Source organism: Python bivittatus, unplaced genomic scaffold (genome assembly GCF_059951505.1).
Source record: "Python bivittatus isolate LINGU-HERP-01145 unplaced genomic scaffold, Pbiv_v1 ctg000040_np1212, whole genome shotgun sequence".
NCBI classification, from domain to species: domain Eukaryota; kingdom Metazoa; phylum Chordata; class Lepidosauria; order Squamata; family Pythonidae; genus Python; species Python bivittatus.
In genome coordinates this window covers 2776802-2803521 of record NW_028277032.1, presented here as the reverse complement: position 1 = coordinate 2803521, position 26720 = coordinate 2776802, and the positions used below count along the sequence as shown (strand labels likewise).

Genomic DNA, 26720 nt, shown 5'->3' with positions numbered 1-26720 from the left:
CTCAACCTTGGCCACTTTAAGATGGGTGGACTTCAACTCCCAGAATTCCCCAGCCAGCACAGCTGGGAGTTGAAGTCCACCCATCTTAAAGTGGCCAAGGTTGAGAAACACGATCCTAACCTCTTGAGTTCTCTGCTTTATGGAGTCTAGCAGATGATTAAGTAATGAAGTTGTAAAATGCAATAAAGTAGTCATTTGAAATGGGACGTCACTCGACACCCGATCGCACTCTTCATTGAGAGCAACATGAATTCATTAATTGCCAGGTAAAACTCCTATTTTAACCTGAAAAAACGTCAGCCAATTTCTGCGGGGGCGGGGCACGTAATCTTTCTATGGGCCCCCTCCCCTTTCCCAAAAGCAGGGCTCCTCCCGGCTGGGAATGATGGGGCCTGGGACTCAGCGCAGCTGGGGGACGGACCGCGCGTCCGTCCCAATTCCTCTCCCGCCATTGCCCCCTGGCGGCCGGGCGGGGTTCCTGCGGGCAGAAGCGGCGGGCGCCCCGCGAGTCGCCCTTCTTGACGTCATCAGGAGGCGCGGTTGCCTGGGAGCTGCGGTTGCTGGCGGCCGAGGCTGAGGAAGATGCCGGAAGGGGTGGACGGGCGGCGTCTGCTGGCGGCGGTCGTGCAGCTGCAGGTGGGGCGGGCGCGAGAGTCGGCGGGGCTACGAGGGAGGCCGGGCAGGCCGCCAGTCCTCAGGGCTTGGCCGAGCGCCCCAGCAGCCCCCGTCTGACGAGGGGCCAGAGTCGGAGGGCAGAAGATCCGGCCGGGTTGACCCCCGGGGTCCCCAGTCGCAGTGGGGCCGCGCCTGTTGGGCTCGCTTCGGCTCAGGGGTGTGCGGAAGAAACGGTGATCCAGTTAAACCAGTGTTTCCCAGCAGGGAGATGGACGGACTTCCAGGATTCCCCAGCCAGCCTGGCGACTGGGGAATTCTGGGAGCGGAAGTCCGTCCATCTTAATGTTTCTGAGTCAAACAGAGGTGGCCTCAGCTGTGAGGAGCCGAGGCTGTCGGGCTGCCTTGGCTCTTAAGGCAGGGGCTGCGCTGGCGCTGCCCTCCAGCTCTGGGCCGCAGGAGACTGGTGGTCTGGGGAGGCCTGGAGAGCAGCCCCCGCCCCGTGGCCTCGGTAGCCCTGATTTGGGCAGGAAGAGGGGCTTCCTGCCTCTCCTCGGTTTGCTCTGGCATTTGTGGGCTCCCTCCCTGGAGGGAGCTGGTAGAATTCGCACCTGACGCCCTGTGTATGGAGGAGCAGTTTAGAAACCAAGACCCTGCAGTGAATTCTTCTGCTTAAAGTCTTTGTTTCAGTGGTAGAAATGATGAGGGGCTACACCAGTGTTTCTCAGCCTTGGCCACTTTAAGATGAGTGGACTTCATCTCCCAGAATTCCCCAGCCAGCATGGCTGGCTGGGGAGTTCTGGGAGTTGAAGTCCACTCATCTTAAAGTGGCCAAGGTTGAGAAACACTGGGTTAAGCTGTTTCCCCAGAAAAAGATTCAGGTAAATATAAATGGGTTCTGAGGCTCCCCTTGTTTTCCTTCCTCACTTCCAATAGTTAAGAATGAGGCCTTGGGATTGGAATCAGGCACAACCGAGTGCTGACTTCAAGGGGCCTTGCTCCCCTGTCATATAGCAGCCTGACAAACAAGGGAGGGAGAAAAATCAGGTGTTAAACTTCTCCCTATCAAGTACTGGACCAAGTCAATCCGTGCTGCCTTGTTCTATGCCAGGACGGGTCATTTCTGTCCAATTGTGATTATGCTTTTAACAGTTTGTTTCCTTTTAGGCCCATGTGAGGGGTTATCTTCTCAGAAAGAGGCTTCAGAATATACGGAGCAACTATGAGAGCATTGTAAAGGAAATTGAAGGGAATCTGGATTGGCTCCAGTGGACAAGCCATTCCTTACCCAGACCCGTGTTTCTCTCAAAGGTAGAACTGTTAATACGTTCAGCTCTTAGCAGAAGTGGCAGTATTGATCCTTGTTTTTTGAATTGCTCTGGGGGATGGGAAGGAAAATAATTACATTCAATAAAGGCAGTGCCTCTATTATTATAGTTGCTATTGGTAATTATAGGCAAAAGGAAAACCAGTGGAAGTGTGGGAGGAAGACCAAATTCTCTTTCACTGGTCCACTTATTTATGTGCTTGCTGTGAAGGAAGGGATTCTTCCTCTTTTATAGCTAGAAAAAAATATATTGGGCTGATAGAGGAAGAATATGATGATCCACCTCTCCTCCCCCACCAGTAGCCTTCAATTTGATCTTAGCCAAAGAGAAAGAGAAGCACCTTCTTCTGCGACAGAGGAAACATAGTAGTCACATAGGAAATGAATAGATTGCTAGCGCAGAAGATCTTTGGACAGCTGTGAACTAGTCAGGTGGACCCTTCGAATAGCTGCAGCTACTTTGCAGCTCCTGAGAATGGATCCAGACAAGCAATTTATTGGATGACTTTCACAAGCATAATATTTTAATTAAAACCAGGTTTTCTTTAGCCTCTTTTAGCCTCTAATAGATTGCACTACTTTATATTCTGCTTTTGACACAATATATTAATGAAAATGCTCATTAGGACTTGAGGATTTGGCTAGAAATAACCAAATATGTCTGTCTGTCTGCACAGCTGGTCTGTTGCTGTTGTTGTAATGTCTAATAGGAGAGCTTGAATTAATGTAAGATTTAGCCAGGTAGATGGGAGTTCAAGTGGGTTTTTCTCCTCAGCCTTGGTCATTAGCTTAAACTCAGTCTTTTCCACTGCTTTCACCTGAGTCATGCAATTATTCTGAATTAGAACAGAAGGCGAAGGTGCACTGTGAGATGAAACCTTTATATATTCTCAGAGGCTAAGTTTACTTAACATGCTGGTCCCTACCCAGGTTAATGGCACACAATGTAGTACAGTATAAATGTAGTTCATACTACATCTGATACTCAAATAAAGCCATATTATAGCTTAATGTGGTAACTTGTATTCATGTAATCTGCTAAGGCAATGGTTGGGTGCCCAAAACACACCGAATCATGAATTACTTTGCATTAGACTAACATTAGATGAACCCGATCAGACTTTCTCCTCATCTTGTACCCAATTAGGTGACCCTATAAATTGATTGAATGCATGAATAAATCTCTGGTGTTTGGGCCAATGCAGTGCTTTGCAGCTTTTTCAGGAGATTTATTCTACTTCGCTTCTGTGTTTCTGGGGTTCCTGAGTTACCCTATTAAACCTGATGCAGAAAAGCAGCAGAATTCTGTTTCTGGTACAAGGAAGGTTGGACATTGGCCAGAATAGAATGAATTGGAGGGCAGTTTCTTTGTAGGTGGGTAGTTGAGCTGATGGCATCTTTAAGAGTTTACTGATTTTTCTTTACTCCTCAGTTAGGAATTAATAAATTTTGTCTTCTGCTTTTTTTTTTCCCTCTGGATGGGGATAAATTTCAGATGGGTTTGTTGTAACAAAGCTAACAGTCTGGTGGCAGACAGTATAGAATGCTGCTCCTTGCCCATGAAACTATGTCATATAAATACACATTAAAGGATATATGTGTGACAGGATGTGCAGTGTTCTGTGCAACACAAAGCTGCACTTTTAACTAGAAAGGATCTTGCTCTAGACATAATAATAGTTCCCTTTTTAAAGGTAATCTTTTTATTTTTTTAGCTACATTCTGCTCAGAAATCAATGAAGGCAAAGAAATTCAATAGAGAAGAGCTTGAAGCTGATGAGCCACAAAAACAGGACACACAACATAGTCAAGAGGTGTTACCATCTAAACAAACATGTGATTTTGAGATGCAGTTTCCAAGCCGACTTCCAGCCGAGGTGACAGCAGAACCCGAGGTTGGTGAGGCAGGAGAGAGTCTAGAGCAACTTGCTCGCCCTGGGAATGTCTGCAGCCGGTCAGGAGAAAGTGAGGAATGCAGGGAACCCAGCAGTGTCTCGTCTGACTGGAGCAGCACGATTCTGGGCATGGAGTCTCCCAGGTCGAGCCAGGGTAAGTTAGGGGCTGAAAGAACTTTGGACTTCAGCCTCCCCTTTGGTTAACTGGGCAGGGAGTTACTACATCTGCACATACCAGTCCCTTGCCCAGCTTGAAGAGGGAGAGGCAATCATGTTTTCTGACACTCTTGCTCTTTTCTTATCCAGAGCCTCATTTCCCCAAAGCACCAGAAATGCCCAGAGTGATGCCTGACCTCCAGAACTACCGAAAGCACCTGGCCATGGAGCTGCTATGGCTGCAGCAAGCAATTGTCAGCCGTAAGAATGTAAGAACGCTGCCTTGGGGTCACTTGCTAGTCTTCCGTCTGGCAGATTCTTGGGGAAGTGAGTGTTTCCAGAGGCAGCCATAACCCAAACCCCTGGTGCTCTGGCACAGTTCTGTGATCCATCGCTCCTTCTGTAAGGTGATATATGCCATGTGAAGGAGAGGAATTTCAGCATCATCCCAGCCTTGAGCAGAAGCAGGTGGCCTTGGAATGGTCCCTCGGGGTGTGGGTGTGTACGTGCAGGCTTCTTTAAAATTGGACAGGGGCTTAAAATTATGGTGCCCTGGTCTCCTTTGGAATATAGTGGCTAGTATTGTACTGTATTGTTTGTTGTAATGTTTAAAATCAGTCGTGTTTTAGGGTATCTGCAAAAGTTGATTTCATTTACTTTCATTTGTTTTTATTTCTTTTTATTTCTCTCACCCCTCATAGTATTTGATCCTGAAACAGAGATTGGGGAACCCAGACTGACAGCTCACCTGTGATCCTTTCATACAAAATGGAAGCACACCCTTTACCTGCTGCCTCCAGAAAGGAAGTGTGGAGATGCAGGCAAGGTGTCATTTTTCCTTGGAGATGGCCACAACCTGAAGTCATCTTTGAGACTTACGAGAGTAACTGTGAAAATGGGAGACTGTGAAAGCTTTTCAAGTCCAAGGTTGGCATATTTTTGGAATTGCATTTGAAAAGAACAGGGTTCATTGCAGAAGATTCTTTTGTGCCCTTTTGGCAGAGCAGAGACTGAACATCAGTTTTAACAGGCTTTGCAAAGCCAGCTAATGATCAGCAGGCTTTGGAAGCTGCTGTATATGTGTGACCTTTTTTTCCCTATAAGTCACATTTTGGGCTAGAAAGTTCTCAATTTTTGGAGATTATTCCAGAGTCACTGGAAATCCAAGAGTTATCCACTGGGCTGCCTGTACTGTAGCTGGAAACTTTGTTTTCTTCACATCTGGGTTTTGTGGCTACCTGGGTGCCGATTGTTCTGTAAGTTTGTACTGCACACATGTTTCTACTGTTTTGCTGGCTCATCACTTGAACTTTGGATGTCCTGTTTCTATTGTTAAATAAAACATTTTCTCCTCCATTCCCCTTTTCTGCCCATGGGTGTAAAATTAGGCAATACCCCACATTTTTCAACTATGGTAAGCAGTATGAACCTATTTGTTTTGGTGGATTTGTACCTGGCATTTTGGGCAGGCATCTTATTTTATATGCCCATCTCACCCCTTCAGGCTTCCTGGAGAGGGGCTGTTGTGAGTTCTCTCATTGATTCAGTTCAGTTCAGTTCAGTTCTCATCAAAGATTCAACAAGTGGCTGCCAGAGAGTTTGTTTTTTAAAATATATTTTTAGTAGACACTTTAAAGAAAATATACATCAGGGAAGGGAAAGGAACAAAAGAAAGGGGTAGAAATAAGATACAAACGGATAAACAAGGGATTTACAAATGATAATAGTTTTCCAGTATAACATTAACTGATCGTGAATAACTAATATATTTTTAAAGGCCTGAAAATCACTAATAAGTTCTAGGCAAAGCATAGATATCAGGACACAATAGAAATCATAGAATGAGATTGTAAACTTCAATAAACTACAATAAAATTTCTATAAAAATGAAATATTTAATAATTTATATAAAATATAATGTATAAAAAATAAAATTCCTATAAAATTGAAATATAGATTTTAATCAAAGAAAAACCCAAATTTTGGATGTGGTATAAATCTCTAGATTGAAATGTAGTCTAAGAATTGTTTCCAATTCTGTGTCAGATTTACTTTGAAGATGTGAGGTTATTTTAGACATTGGAGTATACTCCCACAGCTTAGTTAACCATTCTTCCCTAGAAGGGATCCAACACCCTTTCCAATAAAAAGCAAAGCTTCCAGACAGTTTCTTCTTGTTCATCTCACTAACAGTGGTCAATCTGGATAGCTGGCTTCTCAGAAAGGAGTAAACATCCCCTTTTCAAATGACACCTTCAGAACTTCAAAAAGCACAACAATATTTCATTGGAAGTATAATAAAAATTGGGTTTGCAATCCTTTAAATTGAATTATTTCATTTTTAAAAAATTACTAACAATTTCATATATAAAAGAGCCTGATTTTACGGGAACATGTGGCTGGGGAATTCTGGGAGTTGAAGTCCAGACATCTTAAAGTTGCTGAGGTTGAGAAACACTGCCCTAAATTAAACGAGGCAGTAGCAATACTGTAGTGTGATTTTTAGACAAAGACTCCCAGAGTGGGTTAGACTAGATCAATCACAAGACAGCCCCTCACATGCAAGCTTGAACATTACTATAAAAAGTAGAAAGCGAAAGGAGGAACCATTTAGGGAGAGAGGCTAAACTAGCAGCAGAGCAAGGAATAATAAACTTCTCTGGCAGGACTCGTCAGTCTGATCTTTAGTTTTTTAAGGGGATTCGGGAAATGGCAGGATCTGCTGGTCTTATGAATAAGTTGAACAACGGGGCCAAGGGCAGAGAGACCCCCATAGCCATTTTGTCACTGGGCATTGTTGCTTTGTTGTATTGATAGTTTTTCTTTCCTTCCTAATCCACTTGTGCGTTTCACAATATCTGCAAAATGGATTTGCGTTTTACGTGAGCTGCTCACCACAACCTCAAGATCCTCTTGTGGTGCTTGCCTTTCCAGCCTGGTGGCAGTATCTGAAGAGGGGCATAAGGCTGTTTGTAGTGGGTGGGTGGGAGGTGAAAAGTCTACACTGTGGTAAAAGCTTCACTCTGCACTGCGGGGTTCATGGCATATTTCGCCCAAGAACTTTCACTTGAGTTGGGCAAACCTGGCTTAGCCCCAGGCACATGCACTGGATCGAGCTGAGGCAGAAGAGTAAATTGGAGCAGAAGATTGTCTTTGTAGTCCCACCTTCATTACTTCACTACCTCTGACCTCACGGGTAACATGATGGGCATGAAAAAAACAGTTGCATCCCTAACCCCTTATTAGGGCTGCCGTTGCCGCCTCCAGTACCAAAAGAAATGCTAGTTGTGCTCCTGTTGACGGGTGTTCTGCTCTTGTTATTAAACAGACTCATAAAGGAAGTATTTCTGCCACGGACACACCCTAGTCTAGTGTGGACTGTGCATGTCTAATGAAGTCTTTCATCAAGCAGAGGGCACTCCCTCTCACACCTTGTTGAACTGGCAGCTATGGAAACGGCAGAGCTCTCATCTCAGAAGACAGCCTGGTGCACTCAGACGGAAAAAGTTGGGTCATTCGCCTGCAGAGGCCCCCAAAAGTGCCCTTCCATCCTCTGTCAGGGAGCTTTCCCAGACAAGCAGCCTGGTGTCTGCGGACCAGGAGAGATGAGCTTGGGGACCGTGGCAGTGGCGCCCCTTGCTAAGAACGTGGTGGTCTTTCGCAATGGGGACCCCTTTTTTCTCGGACGGAAATTTGTGGTGAGCCAGCGCCGGTTCCTGACCTTTGAGGCCTTTCTGAATGAGGTGACCAGCACCATCCAAGCCCCAGTGGCCGTTAGGAGCATATACACGCCCCGACAGGGTCATCGCATCACGGAGCTAAGCGAATTGCAGAACGGTTGCCAGTACGTGGCTGCAGGATTTGAACGGTTCAAAAGGCTCGAGTAAGTAATCCGATCAATCTTTCTTACAGTCATAGGCCAGCAAAGAGGACGAGAGGAAAAATTATAATAGATATAAAGCATAAAAAGTTATATATAAAAGCCATATGAATTGTATAAACCAGAAAACTAAAAGTGTATACGAGAGACATCAAAGGTATAAAAGATATAAAAGGTGAGAATCTAAAAAGGAGGCAAAGGAGCATTAAAAGGTTTTAGGGGAGGTAAAAATGAAAACATAAAAATAAATGAAAACGTATTGGGTTACAGAACACTCTAATATGGCAAGCTAGGTGCACACTGAATCTAGTTTATGATGATGATTATGATTATGTTAAAGCCATAATAATCATCTGATGAATTTTGAACCTGACCTTGCTGAATGTTGCAGCGGGGTTAATATCCGAAAGCATCAGAAAGGTGTATAATTGTCCTGTACACCCTGGATGTTTTTGTAGTAATGGTAGAATGACACTAGCACAAATACCTTTGTAGTGTGAACACTGGAGAAATACACGCTCTCTTGTTTCTATGCGTCCAGAGTTGCTAGGGCATTGCCACTCCAAAGAAGGTGTCAGAATGAAGGCCCTTCTGTGCTAGGGACTGCCAACTTAGCTAGGTATGCCATGGGGGAGGCAGGGTACCAAACTGATTCATTGGCATGAAAGTTCAAGCCAAGTAAGTAGATTTCTAGTGGGTTATGGCTGAGAATTTGAGCATGTGGGTGGGGCAGGGAGAGACCCCCTCCAAGGACTGGAGAAGCCAACCCAAGCTTCAATCCCAGCACCACCAAGAAAACTAAAGCATATTCTTGGGAAGTTACTTCCCCTTACCTTTGCCTTATACCTTATAGTCAAAAACTGGTGAGATATACCTGAATCAAATCAAAGGCAGCGTTAAGAGTAGGAAGTTGAAGTCCTGGCTGTTCTCTAGAACTCAGAGTCTGCTTCAGCCTCCAAGGTAGGACCAGGACCCTTGAATTATGACAACACCGATCTAGTGATGTCAGTGTTCAAGCAACCCCAGTCCTTGTGGGAATATTAGTGGGCAGCTCTTAGCACCCAGCATTCACAGCAAAGATGTCAAGTAAGTTGCAAAGAGAGGTGGCCCAGCTTATCCAGCAGTCCATCGGAGATAGACTTGATCCTGATGGGCTTTGCTTCAAGAAGAGAGGCCTCTGAGAGTCAAAGCTAAGTGACCTGTTCTGCAGAACTCCTGGTATATTGTAGAGGAGGCTTCCCCATTGTGGAGTTCTTCCTAGATATCGGGGCCTACAACTCCAGAATTCTGGAGCTTTGAGAACTCATCGTCCCAATACATCTGGAAAACCGCAGGTTGGGGAAAGTGGAAGCTGCAGCAGGGTGCTTCTGTTTTTGTGGATTTTTCATGGCATTTTACTTGAGTTCCTGAGGACAGCACCTCCCACTAGATTCCATCTGTGTTCTGTCCCAAGCCAAAAACCTGCACTATGTCTCTTCACTGGTTGCACTAGGAGCCTCTTCCTGGAAGGGCTCTATTTCCAGAAAATGAGAAAGTTTGAATTTCTGCCACTTGGACATCTTTCTCCAGCTTGGCATCAGCCAGCAATTTTCAGACTTGCCAGCCAGCACAGGCCAACTCATGCAGAGGGTGCCTAGCTGGGAAAAGCTATCTAAGCCTAGCCATCTCCTAGCTAGAGTGTGGGATTCATGACTGTCCTCCTGTACAGAATTCTTGGGTTGGTGGCAGTCAGCTAGCCTATAGTTTGAACTGTCAGAAACACTATTAAAACACTAACATTTTTTGGGGGTGGTGGTGGTAGAATTCTGCTTCTTACCTCAAGGATGCATCACATATCCAGCTTCCTTCCTTTTATAGGAGAAGGTGGTTTATCCCTCAATTTTTATTGGGGGACTTTGAATTAAAGAAAGTCTGAAAGGACATCACTGTTGGGTCTCCTCTTGTTGGCTATCCTGCAAGACTTTTTCCCTGTCTCCCTTTCCTTCCTTGAATGGCATCTGGAGCATATCTAACAATCCTGTTAATTGGGAGTGATGGGAGTTGTAGTCTAACCCATATCTATGACAACGGATATCCTGGTTGCTTGACTGGAGAACACCTCCCAAGAATTACTTTGCCACGTTCTTTGTCCATTTCCAGAGACGTAAATGTGTTAGTCTGTTGCAACAACAAGGGATTATGGAATTTGAAGCCCGTAGCACACCTGGAAGAAATAGTTGGGTGTAGAATTATGAGAGTCTGCTTTGAAGTGAGATTTGAACCCAGATCTCCCCAGCACCGTCCCCTAACTTCATTTGCTGAGTGGCTCATTTTCTTCCCAATTCACTTTGACAGCTATGTAAACCCTGGAATGAAGCAGCTGAACAAGCACCAGAAAAAGAACGGAGTGCGGGTAAGTCCCTGGTCGTGGGTGGACCGAAGCTGGTTTCAAAGTGGAGCAGTCTAGTTCTGCTTTAGAAACCTCTTACGACAAGTGGATTTTACACAGTTCCAGCCACTGGACAGTTGTAACAATAATGCATGTTTACCTGCAGAATTGTTGTGTATAAAAGCAGTTCCAACTCCCTCCGAGATCCTAAATGCTTCATTACCCAAACTTTGAGCAAAGGGCCAGCCAGTTCACCTTCCAGTTGGCTGGGGGCCTTCACCGGGGGTGCTTCAGAGAAATGCTGTGCAAAATGCAGAGGGCACCACTGCAAGGGGAAGTGGGCCTTTGATCTGGATGCCTTCTGTCTAGTGGCAAAACTTATATTATACATCAGTATAATAAAAACAGCCTAAAAGAAGATATTCTGCCTGAGGAAGTGGCAAGCCGGGATCTTCTAAGGCCTGGAGCATGTGGGTTTGGACTTTGGAGCAGATTGAGCTAAGTCAATCTGCAACCTAGATAGTTGCTAGCTCTGTAGAGCACAGTGGCTGGGTTCACACAACAGTTGGGTCATAGGGACTGTGTCATGAAGCAGGCTCTGCCCAGATAAATTCACCGCATTGTTTTTCATGCAAATATTTGCTTAAAACATGCTCAGGTGTTGGCTGAGTTCCTATCAACAAATGCCAGTTAGCATTCTCAGCATTTCATTGTTTAAGGTTCTTCTTGGGGAAAATAGAAACTGCCTTCTACTCTGTGGAGGAAGAAAGGACACTGTGCCCAAACCTGGCACAGAGAAAGAACTGCCTCCCTGCTTTCGCAGTTTAATGGCACCCCCCGACTGAGCAAGAAAAAGAGTAAAAGTTCCTCAAGTTGACCTTGATTCCTGGTGGCAGTGGATATGTTTATGTAGCATTCTTGGCCACCGTACAGCTGGGGCTTGCCATCGACTCCTTGATGGATTGAATATGTGCCATCAAGTCAGTGTTGACTGTGAGCAACCACATAGATAGATTTCCTCCATGACGATCTGTCCCTGACTTGGTCTTTCAGGTCTTCCAGCAATGCACCCATCACCACTGTAACGCAGTGGTCCATACACCTGGCTGCTGGTCACCCTCTTCATTTTCCTTCCACCTTTCCCAGCACCAGAACCTTCTCCAGAGAGCTAGACCATAATGTGTCCAAAGGAGGATAATTTGAGCCTGGCTGATTTGTTTGATGATCCATTTGTTTGTTTTCTTGGCTGTCCATGGTATTTTCAAGTGTCTTCCCCAATACCAAAGTTCAAGGAAATGTGAGGGTTCTGATGCAAAAATATTTAAACTCTCAAATGATGTTTTAAACCAGTGTTTCTCAATCTCAGCAACTTTAAGATATGTGGATTTGAACTCCCAAAAACGTTAAGATGTGTGGCTTCAGCTCCAAGAATTCCCCTAGCCAGCATCTTACGAGATTGAGAAACACTGTTTTAGACCGTAGGGGTTCATAGCCTTAGTAGAGGTCTTTCCTTGGCCCCTGTAATGAGTTGGGGGCCTGTAGAGATTTCTCAGCAAGACGTGACTTGATTTGCTTTGCTGTGCAGGCATATTGGTGTAGTCTTTCTCAGTGGCTTCTGTTCTCCTATGAGGCTCACCATGGAGTTGACTTGTTCTGTGGATGTTAGCAATTGAGAAACCCACATTCCTTTCTTCTCTTTAACACAAACTTTCCATCTCTGTTGTGGCCAACTTGAGAGTCCCAATAAGCTCCACTGAACTGAGATCAACCCATCTAGTTCTTCTTAAGGCTAGCTGGGTGGAGCCCTTTGGATCCAGTCTGTCTGCCTTGGGACATTTGTAGTGTTGATCGTGGCCCAGCAACAGAGCCACCAGTTGTGAAAAAGGCTGCTGAGTTGGTGACAATAGCCTGTCTTAGCCAAGGGGAGATGGGTGGAACTGCCAAGGCTCACAGGGTATCTTGAGGAGATGGAAACCAGATCCTTTAATACAATTGGCCGGTTTTCTCAGACTGAGCTTGAATGGATTCTCTTGTTCTGCTGAGTCGCATAAAAATCTCACCTGTTCCTGGGGCTGGATCTTGCCTTCAGATGTTTCCCACATTCATCCATCCAAGCCTCTCTTCTCCAAATAGGAGTTTCTCATTTTTTAAGGGTTAGTGTGTAATTAACTTTGAGGCTGAACCTAGTTAATTCCTCTGGATGGGAGATCACCAGGGGAATCCCAGGACTGTAGTCTTGACTGGTAAGTTGAAAACAGATCCTGGAAGAAGATGATGGCAAATCAATTCCATATTCTTTTTCTGCCATTGCTCCTGTCATCTGGAATACCGTTCCCCCACCCCAAGGTCCATTTGGCCCCATCCCTGCTCTGCTTTGGAAAGGCATTGAAGATGTGGCTTTTCGAACAGGCCAGAGGCCAAGAGCTTTGTGATGGGAGGGCTGTTTTTTTGTGAACTTCCCCATTGGGTCGATTCCTTTTTATAGTTTTTGCATTCTGATTTTGAGGTGGGTTTCTTTTTTCTTTTTTAGTTTTTAAGGTAAGCTACCTTGAATCTTTCCAGTTTGGCTGCTGTAAGTCTAATAAATAATAATAATAATAATAATAATAATAATAATAATAATAATAATAATAATAACATTGTTGCTAAGAAAATTACTACATGGATATGTCGAGAGGTGTCCATAGAGAGGGAATCAAAAAAGTCAAGATGGCAGCCACAAATGTGTGATCAAAGCCTCACCCCTTCTTTATGTGTGTCACAACTCCTGTAAAAAAAGGGACAGGGCTTCAATTGCATGATTGTGGCTGCCATTTTGACTTTTTTGACTCCCTCCCTGGCATATGTCCATGAAGTCACCAGGAATTGAGGTCAACTTCAGGAAGTCTGTTCCTTGCCAGTAGAGCCTCCAAAGCACAGACAATGATGTGTTATTGTTGCTAGTATTGATGATGATGATGATGATGATGATAACGATGATGTGGCTGTTTCTGGCATTCAGAACTATCCAGGTATTCCTCAGAAGGCAACGGTTGCAGCAGGATGGAGGCGGCAAACAAACCTTCCCTGTGTTATCCAGTGAGTGGCTCCTCCTGTCCTCGGAAATTCCCTCTTGGGTTAGCGAAGGGAGAGATGGGGATACTCAGGGAAGGGCAAAGGCAGAATTGGCATGGTTCTTTTTCCCTGAAGTTGTTTGTTAAATTTATATCCCCAGGGCCTCAGGCTCTGGACATCCTTCGTGCTCCCTCCTCCAATTTTCCCCACAACCGCCCTGTGAAGGAGGTTGGGCTGAGAGTGGCTGTCCAGAGCAAACTCAAGGGGTCTTCCCAGGCTTACCGCAGCACTACGTCAGCAAAGCTTTTCCTTCTTTCGTGTCTTAATGGCTTTTTCTGATAAGAAAAAAGATGGACAAAATGATGGGAAAATGCAAGAGGGGTTACGAACAAGGGATCGAGCCTTGCCCCCCCAAAAAAAATTCGGCTAAAATCCTGAGCTAGAAGGACTCAGAGCTGAAGTTCTCTCTGCTTGGGGTGGAATGTAGAGATTCATTCGTGCCCCATTCACAGAATTGCAGTGAGCCCAGGTCCTCCACAGGCTTTCACGGCTTATTTATTGAGACGAAAATGGGAATAGTTACACAATGTCCTCTGACCAGTCCTGCTGGGAGTCTTCCCTTGGAAAGCACTGCAGGAAAGGAAGCCGGGACTTCTGCTTTTTTCGTTCCAGCGTTTTCCGCAACGGCGACTTGCTGAGCCCCCCCTTCCGAATGATCCTAAGCAGAAGCACCCTGCAGGAATGGAACATCGTCCTCAACCTCTTGTCAGAAAAGGCAAATCTGCGCACCGGAGCTGTGAGGAAGTGAGTTCTGTCAGTGGTTTTTACCATCCTGTGCTCTTTCCTTGGGCGGGGGGGGGGGGGAATCAAAGGCTCTGCCACCCCCCCTGCTGCCCCAGAACCAGGCTAGTCCAGCCCCTGAGAGGTTCTCTGGCTAAGGTCTGGAGGGGGCTGCCTCCTAGGAATCTTTCTGCATGGAGGTCTTGACACTAATCCTTGGCTGCAGTAGAGCTGAGGGACCTTGTCTTCCTGGAGGCATAAACACCAACTGGTTATAATTTTTGGGAATTCTGCACCCAGGGAAAACTTGTTGCTTCAAGATTACATGGAACAGCTTTGCTTGCAATAACTGCATGAGAGAGCTTTCTAGCTCAAAAAGCACCTCAGTTTTATATCACCTTAATTGTCATAGTTCAAAAATCCCAGGTTTTTGGCAAAAGGACTGAGAATCTGCCAGAGGAATCCCAGTACTGAATTTCAGGGAAAGGAAAGTCATTAAATGATATGTTTATTGTTTAACCTGGCCAGATAAAGCCGCAGCAGGTGCCTTGCCCATCCTCGTAAACTTGTCTAGTGTTCGTCTTGGATGGTTTTTGTTTCATGGCTTAGTGTGTTTGTGAACCCAGCGTACATTTTAATATAGTGCACCAGTTCAGAAACAGGTAAATTCAGTAATCAGGTTAAGGGTGTATTTAGCGTACAACCATTTTGAGATATCTCAGTAACATGTATGTACAATTGTGATGCAAAGTTCAGTCGCAAGTTTGAATGCCCATTCAAACTCTCCATCATTTTAGGCAGCACCATGTACGGTCTGAAGGCTGATAACCATTGTGTTTCATGTTTTAGTTCAGAATTATAGGAAACACAGAAATTTTTCTTGGCACTGTCTGTGATCTTGTACATAGCTGGTCCCACGTTCTTCAGAGAAGCTTGCTCTAAGAGGATTGTGTGCTCCTTCCTCAAATTAGTCCCACGTTTCATGAACTTGTTTCGGCTTTGCTCTTCTCCCTCCCAGGCTCTGCACACTGAATGGCGACCTCATCTCCAGGGGCGAGGAGCTGGTGAACGGCGACTATTATGTGGCCGTGGGGCTGGAGAAATACAAAGATTTGCCTTACTTTGAACTGCTGGTACCCCCCAAAATGGTTCATCGTCCCTTTCGGTAGGCGACTGAGGTGCCTCTGCTTAGCTCAGCTTTCTCAGTTGGGTGCCAGGTGGGGAAAGATGGATTTAAGTGGCAGCCAATCTGGCACACATCCAAATAGTTGAACCTATGGCCCTGAAAGGCTGGCAATCGCAGCCCCCCTTGGGCAGAATATAGCCCCTTAGAATGGGAAAAAAGGAAGATAGGCAGCACCGACATCCTCTGCCCAAGCACCTCTCTTTGTGCTCCCAGTCTTCTCCTCCCTAAAGGATTGTTTAGGAGAAACAACATGAGACATTGGGAAAACTTGGGAGAGATCACAAAGGGATAATGAAGTGTCCTGGATTCTCTGAGCGGGAGACAGGGTGTGCTGTGCATACAGCCACTGTGTGTCAGCCCTTCAAGGTAGACCAAACTAAGAAAGCAATGCCATGTAGGTCAAGCCTACTTTTGTTGCAACATCTATAGCAGTGTTTCTCAACCTTGGCAACCTTAAGATGTGTGGACTTCAACCCAGAACTCCCCAGCCAGCTTCCCGTCTCTTCCTTTATTTCGTGAGAACTAGGGAGGGCCTTGTCTGAGACCCTTTCTCAGGCTACTGTTCTGGTCCAGACTCAGATTTCTGTTATCTGTTGTCTCGGTAGCAGCTTTTCCTCCTGTTCTTCAAGGTTATTCCTTCTTCCCATTGCACTGTGAGGTGTCTCAGTGAGGCAGGAAAAGAGCTGCGTGTGCCCTGTTTGGAGTCTGAATTTGCTGCTTCTCTACTCATAGGAACTTTCCTACTAACAGAAGAAGGAACTACAATCAGGGGGTAAGTAGCCACGATGGCTGATTTCCTAAGGCAGTACTGTGTGAAAAGAAGCAAAGATACTTTGCATATGAAGGATGTGTGTGATTCATAAATGTTCCTGTTAGATTTTTTAAAAAATAGCTTTTGCAGACTATGTCCGGGTTGAACAGATGGGTCGTATATGACCATGTCATCTGTTGTTGTTGTTGTTTAGTCGTTAAGTCATGTCCGACTCTTCGTGACCCCATGAACCATATTGCGCCAGGCCTTCCTGTCCTTCACTGCCTCCCTGAGTTTGCTCAGTTTCATGCTCATTGCTTCAGTGATGCTATCTAACCATCTCATCCTCTGCCGTCCTCTTCTCCTTTTGCCTTCCATCTTTCCCAGCATCAGGGTCTTCTCCAAAGAGATCTCTCTTCGCATTAGGTGACCAAAATATCTGAGCTTGAGCTTCATTATCGATCCTTCCAATGAGCAATCAGGGTTGATTTCCTTTAAGATTGACTGGTTTGACCTCCTAGCAGTCCAGGGGACTCTCAAGAGTCTTTTCCAGCACCACAGTTCAAAGGCATCAATTCTTCGGCGCTCGGCCTTTTTTATGGTCCAGCTCTCACAGCCATACATTACTACTGGAAAAACCATAGCTTTGACTATGCGGATCTTTGTCGGCAAGGTGACGTCTCTGCTTTTTAATATGCTATCTAGGCTTGCCATAGCTTTCCTCCCAAGGAGCAAGCGTCTTTTACTTTCATGGCTGCAGTCTCCGTCTGCGGTGATCTTGGAGCCCAAATAAATGAAGTCTGTTACTGCTTCCATTTCTACCCCTTCTATTTGCCAGGAATTGATGGGTCCAGTTGCCATGATCTTAGTTTTTTTAATGTTGAGTTTCAAGCCAGCTTTTGCACTCTCCTCTTTCACCCTCATCAAGAGGCTCTTTAGTTCTTCTTCACTTTCTGCCATTAGGGTGGTATCGTCCGCATATCTGAGGTTGTTGATGATTCTCCCTGCAATCTTAATTCCGGCTTGTGATTCTTCCAGCCTGGCATTTCTCATGATGTACTCTGCATATAGGTTAAATAAGCAGGGTGACAGTATACAGCCTTGTCGTACTCCTTTCCCTATTTTGAACCAATCGGTTGTTCCATGACCGGTTCTAACTGTTGCTTCTTGGCCCGCATACAGATTTCTCAGGAGACAGGTAAGGTGGTCTGGTACTCCCATCTCTTTAAGAATTTGCCACAGTTTGTTGTGATCCACACAATCAAAGGCTTTTGCATAGTCAATGAAGCAGAAGTAGATATTTTTCTGGAACTCTCATGCTTTCTCCATGATCCAGCGAATGTTGGCGATTTGATCTCTAGTTCCTCTGCCTCTTCGAAACCCAGCTTGTACATCCGGTAGTTCTTGGTTCACGTACTGCTGAAGCCTAGCTTGTAGGATTTTGAGCATAACTTTGCTAGCATGTGAAATGAGTGCAATTGTGCGATAGTTTGAGCATTCTTTGGCGTTGCCCTTCTTTGGAATTGGAACATAAACTGACCTTTTCCAATCCCGTGGCCACTGTTGCGTTTTCCAAACTTGCTGGCATATTGAGTGCAGCACTTTAACACCATCATCTTTTAGTATTTTAAATAACTCAGCTGGAATACTGTCATCTCCACTAGCTTTGTTGTTAGCAATGCTTCCTAAGGCCCACTTGACTTCACTCTCTAGGATGTCTGGCTCAAGGTCAGTGACCACACCAGCATGGACATCAGGGACATTAAGATCTTTCTTGTATAGTTCTTCTGTGTATTCTTGCCACCGCTTCTTAATCTCTTCTGCTTCTGTTAGGTCCCTGCCTTTTTTGTCCTTTATCATGCCCATCTTTGCACTAAACGTTCCTTTTATATCTCCAATTTTCTTGTAGAGATCTCTAGTCTTCCCCATTCTATTGTTTTCCTCAATTTCTTTGCACTGTTCATTTAAGAAGGCCTTCTTATCTCTCCTTGCTATTCTCTGGAAATCTGCATTCAGTTGCTTATATCTTTCCCTTTCACCCTTGCTTTTCGCATTCCTTCTTTCCACAGCTATTTGTAAAGCCTCATCAGACAGCCATTTTGCTTTCTTGCATTTCTTTTTCTTTGGGATGGTTTTAGTTGCTGCCTCCTGTACAATGTTACGGACCTCCGTCCATAGTTCTTCAGGCATTCTGTCTACCAAATCTAATCCCCTAAATCTATTCATCGCCTTCACTGTGTACTCGCAAGGAATATGATCTAAGTCATACCTGAGTGGTCTAGTGGTTTTCCCTACGTTCTTCAATTTAAGCCTAAATTTTGCAGTAAGAAGCTCATGATCTGAGCCACAGTCAGCTCCTGGTCTTGTTTTTGCTGTCTGTATAGAGCTTCTCCATCTTTGGCTGCAAAGTATATAATCAATCTGGTTTCGGTATTGACCATCTGGTGATGTCCATGTGTAGAGTCGTCTCTTGTGTTGTTGGAAAAGAGTGTTTGCTATGACTAGCTTGTTCTCTTGACAGAACTCTATTAGCCTTTGCCCTGCTTCATTTTGTACTCCAAGGCCAAACTTGCCTGTTATTCCGATTACTCCTTGACTTCCTACTTTAGCATTCCAATCCCCTATGATGAAAAGGACATCTTTTTTTGGTGCTAGTTCTAGAAGGTGTTGTAGGCCTTCATAGAAGCGGTCAACTTCAGCTTCTTCAGCATCAGTGGTTGGGGCATAGACTTGGATGACTGTGATATTGAATGGTTTGCCTTGGATACGCACTGAGATCATTCTGTCGTTTTTGAGGTTGTACCCCATTACTGCCTTTCCCACTCTCTTATTCACTATGAGTGCAACTCCATTTCTTCTAAGGGTTTCTTGGCCACAGTAGTAGATATAATGGTCACCTGAATTAAATTCACCCATTCCTGTCCATTTCAATTCGCTGATTCCCAAGATGTCGACGTTCAATCTTGTCATCTCATGTTTGACCACATCCAGCTTGCCTTGGTTCATAGATCTTACATTCCAGGTACCTATACAATATTGTTCTTTACAGCATCGGACCTTCTTTTCGCTTCCAGATACATCCACAGCTGAACGTCCTTTCGGCTTTGGCCCAGCCGCTTCACTCTTTCTGGAGCTACTTGGAAATGCCCTCCGCTCTTCCCCAGTAGCATATTGGACACCTTCCGACCTGAGGGGCTCATCTTCCGGCGTCATATCTTTTAGCCTTTTAACATTGTCCATGGGGTTTTCTTGGCAAGGATCCTGGAGTGGGTTGCCATTTCCTTCTCCAGTGGACCACATTTTGTCAGAACTCTCTGTCATGACCTGTCTGTCTTGGGTGGCCCTGGACGGTATAGCTCATGGCTTCACTGAGTTACGCAAGCCCCTTCGCCACAACAAGGCAGTGATCCATGAAGGGGCCATGTCATCTAGTGAGGGAAAATTTATGTTGCTTGAGCTGAGCAGACCCTCAACATTCTTATTCTTCTGGATGCTGTTGTGGAAGAATTCTGCTTAAGTAGCTCTTCCCTTTCCATTTTCCCCATAGATGCCATCCTTCTAGGAGACCACAGACTGGACATTTCACTTCTTGGGAGAGCCCCAGAGAAGAGGGTCCTTTTTCTTCTCCTTAACTAATATTGCCAATGGGCATGGGATCCATTAACAGGGACCAAATTAAAACATCACACTCAACTGTTCTCTTAGAAGGCAAAACACCGATTACGGGTCTAAATGTGTTTTATTAAAAATGGGGAGAAGCAGCATGTTGCAAAGCACAGTGTGAGCCTCCATCATCCCAAATGCCTCTGGGCCCCAAATGGTAAACTGGAGGAACATCTGTCCAGTGCAGAGGCGAGAGAATATGTCCACCTGCCCAGAAAAAGCGTAAAGTAAGGAGTGGTGGCACAGAGTCTTCTGCAGGGGGAGGCAACAGAAGAGGTGGCAGGTAACATTCTGTTAAGTTGGCGAGCTTCTATTGCATTCCTGTGCTGTAGTAGATGGGTTATGTGTCATCTTGTGAGAACACCCACAACATGTTCCAAAATTCCTTATAAGTGACCTAGGTGTGCTCAAAAAAGAAAATCCATCTAAGTGGTCATTTATAAGAGGGAGGGAAAGAATAAGATGGCTATGTGTTTGATCTTTATAAAATTGAAGTCTTTGGGGGTTGGGGGGGTAAAGTGTTTCTTAACTGGTACTAATCAAGATTAAAAAAAAATAAAATGCATACAACAGTGTTCCATTTCACAGTATTTCTCTAAGGTTTTATCAGTTTTTCTTTTAACATCAGTTAAAATCAGAATCAGCAAAATCTTATGTTGTTATTTACCTGTCTAGTTACGTATATTCACTTATGTTCTCCAGTTTGGTGAGTTCCAGGTGGCTTCCCAAGATGGAAGCAGCGACTCGGCACTCCTTGAACCAGCACAACAGGTAAAGCGAAGCAACAAGTTTGGGGGTTTTAGTCTGCCAAACTGGACGTAAATCCAAATGTTCAGGACTTTACTGTTTCGTGTTGGCTGAGAGTGGGATTTTATATTATCAAATACCTCTAAATTACATGTTACATGATATATGCATTGAGGTTTCTGCAATAATGTATTTTCATTTTGGGGGATATATTGTATTTTCTCCACAATAAAAGGCTTGATGCTAAACTTCTAAATATTGTGGTCCACTTGTGTGTACTGGAAAGCCTGAGCAAAGTTTGACAAGGTTCTCCTGCCTGTATCCAGCTGACTGGTATGGAATAAAGTGGAAACAATATTTCCTGAGGCTTCAAAAGTGGGCTTTCATCAACATAGCCTAAAATCCTTACAGCCGCCTTGCAGTGCTGGTTTGTGTTTAACTTGTGATCATCAGGGGCGTCTGCAGGAGTTTGAGTGTGTCAAAAAAGTCAAGATGGCGGCCACAATGGCCCAACCAAAGTTCTACCCTTTTTTTTTTTACGTACAGTACACATAAAAAAGGGGGCAGAGCTTTGATCGTGTAGCCACAGTTGCCATTTTGACTTTTGTAAATGTCCTACTGCTCCTTTTTTTCTTTTAATCATTTTTATTAAAAGATTTTATTTATTTATTCAATTTATATTTATAATTTACAAAGATTTAAAAAACTACAGAAACATAGAAGAAGAAATAGAAAACGAAAAAGATTATGAAAGAGTAAAAGAAAAAATGAAGAATAACAAAAAGAAAGATAGCTAAAGAAGCGACTTCCGATCTTCTTTGCAGCAGCTACTAACATAGCAATTACCATCTCCACCCTCCCATATCATAGATCCCTTCTTCCCATAAACAAACATTTTAAATCAATAAATTCTGAAATTAGTAGTTCATTTTTATCCCTTTTCAGCAAAAAGCCTACAAAGGGTTTCCAGGCCTTATAAAAGTATTTGCAGTTCCCTCCTTGATCAAACAAGTCCATTCCTTTTTTTCTAAATGTAGAAACTGGCATTTCACTTTTAGCTAAGACTTTGTAAGGGTTTTATTAAAACCAGTCTTGAGTTACTGGGGAGGTAGGTTTGGGTGGAATATTAGAAGAAACATGGTAATGGTAATAGTTTCCAGTCATCTTAGCCCTCTGCAACCAAACCATGGAGTCTTGTGTAAATCAAAGACACGCTTCTCTGGGCCTTGTGGGTTCAACACATCTGGTTTGGGGACGTGCGCCTTAAAATCCTGCAGATCCCAAATGTTGCCAAAGCTGAGTCAGATCCTGTCCTGGGGGTCTCCCTAGACCAGTGTTGTCTAAACTTGGCCACTTTAAGATGAGTGGACTTCAACTCCCAGAATTCCCCAGCCAGCCATGCTGGCTGGGGAATTCTGGGAGTTGAAGTCCACTCATCTTAAAGTGGCCAAGTTTGGACAACACTGCCCTAGACCAAGGGTGGGGAACCAGCTGCCCATCAGATCCTGGTTGGGTTCCCTGTCATCATTCCTGACCAGGCTGCAGCTGGAAGAGTTGAAACCTCATGGCGTTGGGTGCGCCAGAGAATCCCCATCTCCCTATGGCTACCGATCAAAAACCAGGGGAGCCGCGGCATCTTTTCCTCAGGAAATTGATTTTTCTGCATAGAGAATAATGATGGAAGGGGGATGGGGCAACGCTGAGAGGATGGAAATAGAAGGTGATGATGGTGATTGCATTGGCCGGGGCTTAGCGTCTGAATGGCCCCGATGAACATTCCTTGAACAGGGCTTCCAGCTGAAACTTCGGCGGGTGCACTCCACAGGGATTGTGCCAACAGGAAACAGTCCAAATGCTTCTGAGTCCAAGCCAAGCAAGAAACTTCCTCACCAAGATAAAGCAACATCCATCTTCCATGCCAAGCCAAGCCAGGTCGGGCAAGTTAGCCAGATCTCCGGCGACTATTCTGCCCAAGGTAAAAATAAACAGACAAGTGCGTGTCTTTGTAGGTGTGAGAGACCGAGTGTGTTGGCTCAGCCAGCACCAGGTCATTTAATCCAGAACTAGTGAGGATGCTGTGCTGAGAGTGAGTGACTGGCCATGCTGCCTGCGAATTTAGCCAAGTTGCAGGCTTTGCCTCTGGGGGGCACCAGGCTGGGCAAGGCTGCCCTCACCCACCCTGGTGACCAGTGGGAGTGTCCAGACCTGGCTTTCACACTGAAATTGGGAGGGATGGACTGGAGCAATAGCCCTCCTAATTCTTCAGTCGAGTTTCCTTGGGGCAGTGTTTCTCAACCTTAGCACCTCTAAGATGTGTGGACCTCGACTCCCAGAATTCCCCAGCCAGTTGAGGTTCACACATCTTAGAGTTGCCAAGGTTGAGAAACACTGCCTGGGGGAGTTTCAGTGATAAAACTCTCAAACATCATCATGTTGGGCAACCAGTCAGTCATTTTTTTCCAGAAGCAGCAGCCAAATGAATCCGTTAAACAGGTAGATAACGTAAGACCTTTAAGTATTATCAAAACATCTGACAGGCTGAATTTGCACAACATGACATGCTATGTGGTTGGCTACAACAGATGGCAGCACCTGGTGACCTCAGGCGTTCTTGGAGAAAGCTAAGAAAGGTGGGGCTGGTTTGTGCTTGAATGGGAAGAACGCAGGAAAGTCCAGGCCATGGGCCAGACTCGGAAGGCCAGAAAACTCTGGAAGAAGCCAGAGGCAAAGCCCTTCTGTTTTGCTGCCGAGAAAACCATGTGGGTTTGCCCGGCTCGATTGGGGGAAGACTTTTAAACTGGGGCTGCTTTGTGCTGGGGACACCGAGCACTTGGATTACTTCAGTAAGTTGTAAATCAGGAGGAGTCTGGCAGCACCATTTCAGACTAACCCATTTTATTGAAAGGCAGCAGCTTTTGTGAGCTGTGGGCAGCTTCAGCAGAGGCATGGAATGAAATGAGGTAGGATTTAAATAGGGATGAGGCCAACAGAGGACAGGGCAGCTACACAGATGCAAGTTCCATGTGAGGCAGATTGCAAGCACTTTATCAATTAACAACTGTGATGTGTTAAAAACCTGTTGTGTTTGCTGAGACTTTGAGATTGCCCGAAATCTCTTGATGTGTGTGAACTCAGCTCAGTTAATGAAGTAATGACTTTAACACCCTAATTTTGCAAAAGAATTAACGGACACAAATTTGAACCAGGACTCAAAACAAAGACAAAGTAGATTGGAGTGTTTCACCCTCCTGGGACACTCTGTGGCAGATCTCGAGGTGAGCATTTTGGAAAAAAGAGACTTTACCACCACGAGCGAGCGAGAGATCGAACCGTTCCGGCTCCGTGTGTCTGACGAGTCCCAACGAGGAGGAAACCGGCTGTGCGCTGCCAACTGGTGGTCAGGGCCGCTGAAAGCATCGCACAGGATAGACACTGGGTAAAAAGGGAGAAATTCCTCCCACACCTGAGGGGAAGGGGGAAGTCATGTAAAACTTTGTAGAGGGGGATGTGACAGAAGAGAGAGAGAGAGAGGTATCTATCCAGAGAGAGATATCTCTATCCGGAGAGCTTGAGGGAAAGTGGACGTCATGGTCTCATTCGTGGCCTCATTCCACATCAGTCTAGTCACTCCATGCATCTGATGAAGTCAGCAGCAGCCCACGAGAGCTCATGCCCTTTTAAAATTGGTTAGTTGGAAAAGGGGCGACCAGACTCCTTTGATTTTTGGCTAGCGTAGACTAACACGGCCCTCTTCCTACAATGTTTTCAGTAAACCATGGATCTGTTAATCATGGGCTAGTCTGGTGTGTAAACGCAGGCAAGGTGAACTGCTTGGACCTTTCTTCTGCAAATCAGTCATAAAGGTGCAAAGCTCATTTGTAGTCACACTCCTGGATCTGGAGGCTTTTGGGCAGCAGCCCTTCCCTAGGCAGGTAGAGTAACTGCCCTGGAGGTGTACGTGGTATTCACTAGGGATGTCTTATTGTGCTGTATTTTATTTCTTCTTCAGAAAATGGAAGTGTTTATAAAATGAAAGGGGCAAGGCAGGAGACGGCAGATGCGCAGGAAATAGGAGAAGATGAAGACACGCAGGTGGAATTTCCTATAGACCAGGTATGAGGGTCGCTCTCAGTGTACCTATTCTAGCCTCCTTGCGTATAAGCAGTCTGTCACCCTGAAACACTGCAGTGGATGTTGAGAGCTCCCTTCAGGCGTGGAAGCCCCCCTGCCCGCTCTCTTTGGCACCTGATCCACTTTGTGGCTTAACGTTTTCCTTTTGCTGAGAATTCTGCTGCCAGAGCACTGGGCCAGAGACACGCCGAGGGGACTGGATCCAATGTCTTTGAAATCAAACAACAGTTTCATTAGTTCAGCAGTGGGCAATCCATGGCCTGCCTGCAGCCCCCCAGAACTGTCATGTTGCTATACTGTGTTTTGGGGAGCTGGGGGATGTTTAAAGGGCAAAACAGTGCTTTAAGCCTGATTGAGTTGCCCAGTGCATCACCTCCCCACCCAACTGCATTGCATGAGCTTGGTTTAGGGCTGGCTTCAGGGGCAAAATACTGTAGGGGCCACTTAGTTGCTCTCAAATAAAGACAAAAAGCCATAGATTTGAACTGGATCTGGCACAAGGCAGGGGACGTGACTCTCTAGGCTGCAGGCTTCTCCTGGTCACTGTACAGATTAGGTGTCCTTTGAGTCAACCCTGACTCCTGAAGCTTTGCGGACACACAGTGTTGTTTTGTTGACATGTAATGCACAAGTGATTAGTCCCTGCCTTCTTCCAGGATGTTTTTTATAACTTCCTAATTGGCATTTCCTGGTGGTCTCCCATCCAAGTACTCAAACTAGGTTTGCTCCTGTTTAGTTTTTTGAGATCAGCCAAGGAACTAACCCATTTTGGGGGATTGTACAATACAATCACAGACTAACCAAAGGAGCTGCATTTGCATAGCTAAACCACAACTACAAACTAACAGTAACAAAACCACTAATTGACCTGCCTCCATATACAAATACAGTACACAGAATATGGTCTGTGAGCCAGTATTAATGGGGCAGAGAGCCCAGTAACTTGGGATAAGACTGTTTAATTTCTTCAAAAATGTGTTCAGGGCTTTCCCCCCAGATTAGCCATTTTCCCTAGACTTTTGTCATCTTTGTAGTTATCATATGCCATGATGTTCCCTTTCTCTACTCAGGAGGTCACGCTAAATATAATAGAACTTAACTGCCTGGTAACAGTTGAGGAGTATCGTTTTAAGCAGCTACACCTTTTTTATTCCTGCCGGCTGACAACAAGAAAAGCCTTCTCCCATTGCTTCGGACATGGCACAATTGCTTGTACTTTCTTTTTTCCAGAAAGCTGCAGAGATTGTGGAAGAGGAAGTTATACCAAAGACTAAAGGATGGCCATCCAAGAAGGTAATTAACTTGCATTAAGAAATACTTAATCAGAGCACTGGAGAGAAGAAACAACAACGGGGTTTATACAACAACTGATTCATTTGAGTTTACCGCAGTGAATGTATCTGTGCATTTATGTAAAACCAAGCCAGGTTAAAGGAAGTGCGATCTATTCGCTTCAGCACAAAACATGGTGTGCATTCTAGCACAAGTTATTCTCTTAGATTAAGCGATGTTCTGCTTCCACATCACTTCAGCACTCCTTCCCAGAACTCTCTAGATATACACATTCATATCCCCTTGAATTCAACAAACATTGTCTTTTTCATTTCTTGTACAATGAAAAGACTGAGCACGGTGATAAGCTCTACACAGAGGAGGAAGCGACACAGAAGCTTCATTTGCAACCAGCTAGGAGCAGCTCTTCTGGATCTGAGAAATGACTCTAATGAAACAGACCCAGCAAGGTTTTTCCTGCTGGGTGGAGTGTCTTGAATCAAATGTGTGGTGGTTTTGTGCAATTTTTGTCTACGGTATTTCTTCTTACAATAAATGTGGAAACTTCAACTCCAGCTCTCTGATTTGAAATGCTTATCTGAGGCAAAATTCTGGGGAGGGTGTGTGTGTGGTGGGGAGGAATCAGGCATGGCGACCAAGGGCTGACCAGTTTAGCACAGAGGCAAACTCATGGCCAACAATATGGCATCAGGTAAACAAGATGCTGAGGTTTTAGATCTTAGAGTGGTAAAGAGTTTGTTATATGGGCAAATTGACATTATTCATATATAAAAGGGAGGGAGCAGTAGGGGAACCCAAAGATGTACTGTACAGATGTACAGAAGGTCTTTAAAGGAAAATATGAACCAGTGAAGAATAACTAGGTTCACTGGCCACA

General features: G+C 45.0%; 2 protein-coding genes across 2 annotated transcripts; both read left to right on the top strand.

Moving 5' to 3' along the window:
* Nucleotides 1-314: 314 nt before the first annotated feature.
* Nucleotides 315-5357, top strand: IQCC (IQ motif containing C). The gene is made up of 5 exons (XM_007431952.4): nt 315-636; nt 1780-1923; nt 3655-3988; nt 4141-4259; nt 4692-5357. The coding sequence occupies exons 1-5, from the start codon at nt 583-585 to the stop codon at nt 4728-4730; spliced, it is 690 nt and encodes a 229-aa protein (XP_007432014.1). The 5' UTR covers nt 315-582; the 3' UTR covers nt 4731-5357.
* Nucleotides 5358-6998: 1641 nt separating this feature from the next.
* DCDC2B (doublecortin domain containing 2B) lies at nt 6999-26391 on the top strand. Its single transcript, XM_007431953.4, has 11 exons — nt 6999-7873; nt 10205-10262; nt 13240-13316; nt 13965-14096; nt 15091-15237; nt 15991-16030; nt 20375-20443; nt 22208-22394; nt 24429-24532; nt 25781-25843; nt 26173-26391. Exons 1-11 carry the CDS (start codon nt 7440-7442, stop codon nt 26266-26268), a joined length of 1407 nt encoding a protein of 468 aa, XP_007432015.3. The 5' UTR covers nt 6999-7439; the 3' UTR covers nt 26269-26391.
* Nucleotides 26392-26720: the final 329 nt, after the last annotated feature.

Excerpts from the sequence above, each read along its gene's own strand:
- DCDC2B (XM_007431953.4), top strand. The coding sequence starts at position 7,440 with ATGGAAACGGCAGAGCTCTCATCTCAGAAGACAGCCTGGTGCACTCAG. Across the intron at positions 10,263-13,239 it reads AGAAAAAGAACGGAGTGCGG|AACTATCCAGGTATTCCTCA; the intron begins GTAAGTCCCTGG and ends TCTGGCATTCAG. Across the intron at positions 16,031-20,374 it reads GAAGGAACTACAATCAGGGG|TTTGGTGAGTTCCAGGTGGC; the intron begins GTAAGTAGCCAC and ends TATGTTCTCCAG.
- IQCC (XM_007431952.4), top strand. The coding sequence starts at position 583 with ATGCCGGAAGGGGTGGACGGGCGGCGTCTGCTGGCGGCGGTCGTGCAG. Across the intron at positions 3,989-4,140 it reads GTCTCCCAGGTCGAGCCAGG|AGCCTCATTTCCCCAAAGCA; the intron begins GTAAGTTAGGGG and ends TTTCTTATCCAG. Across the intron at positions 4,260-4,691 it reads CAATTGTCAGCCGTAAGAAT|TATTTGATCCTGAAACAGAG; the intron begins GTAAGAACGCTG and ends CACCCCTCATAG.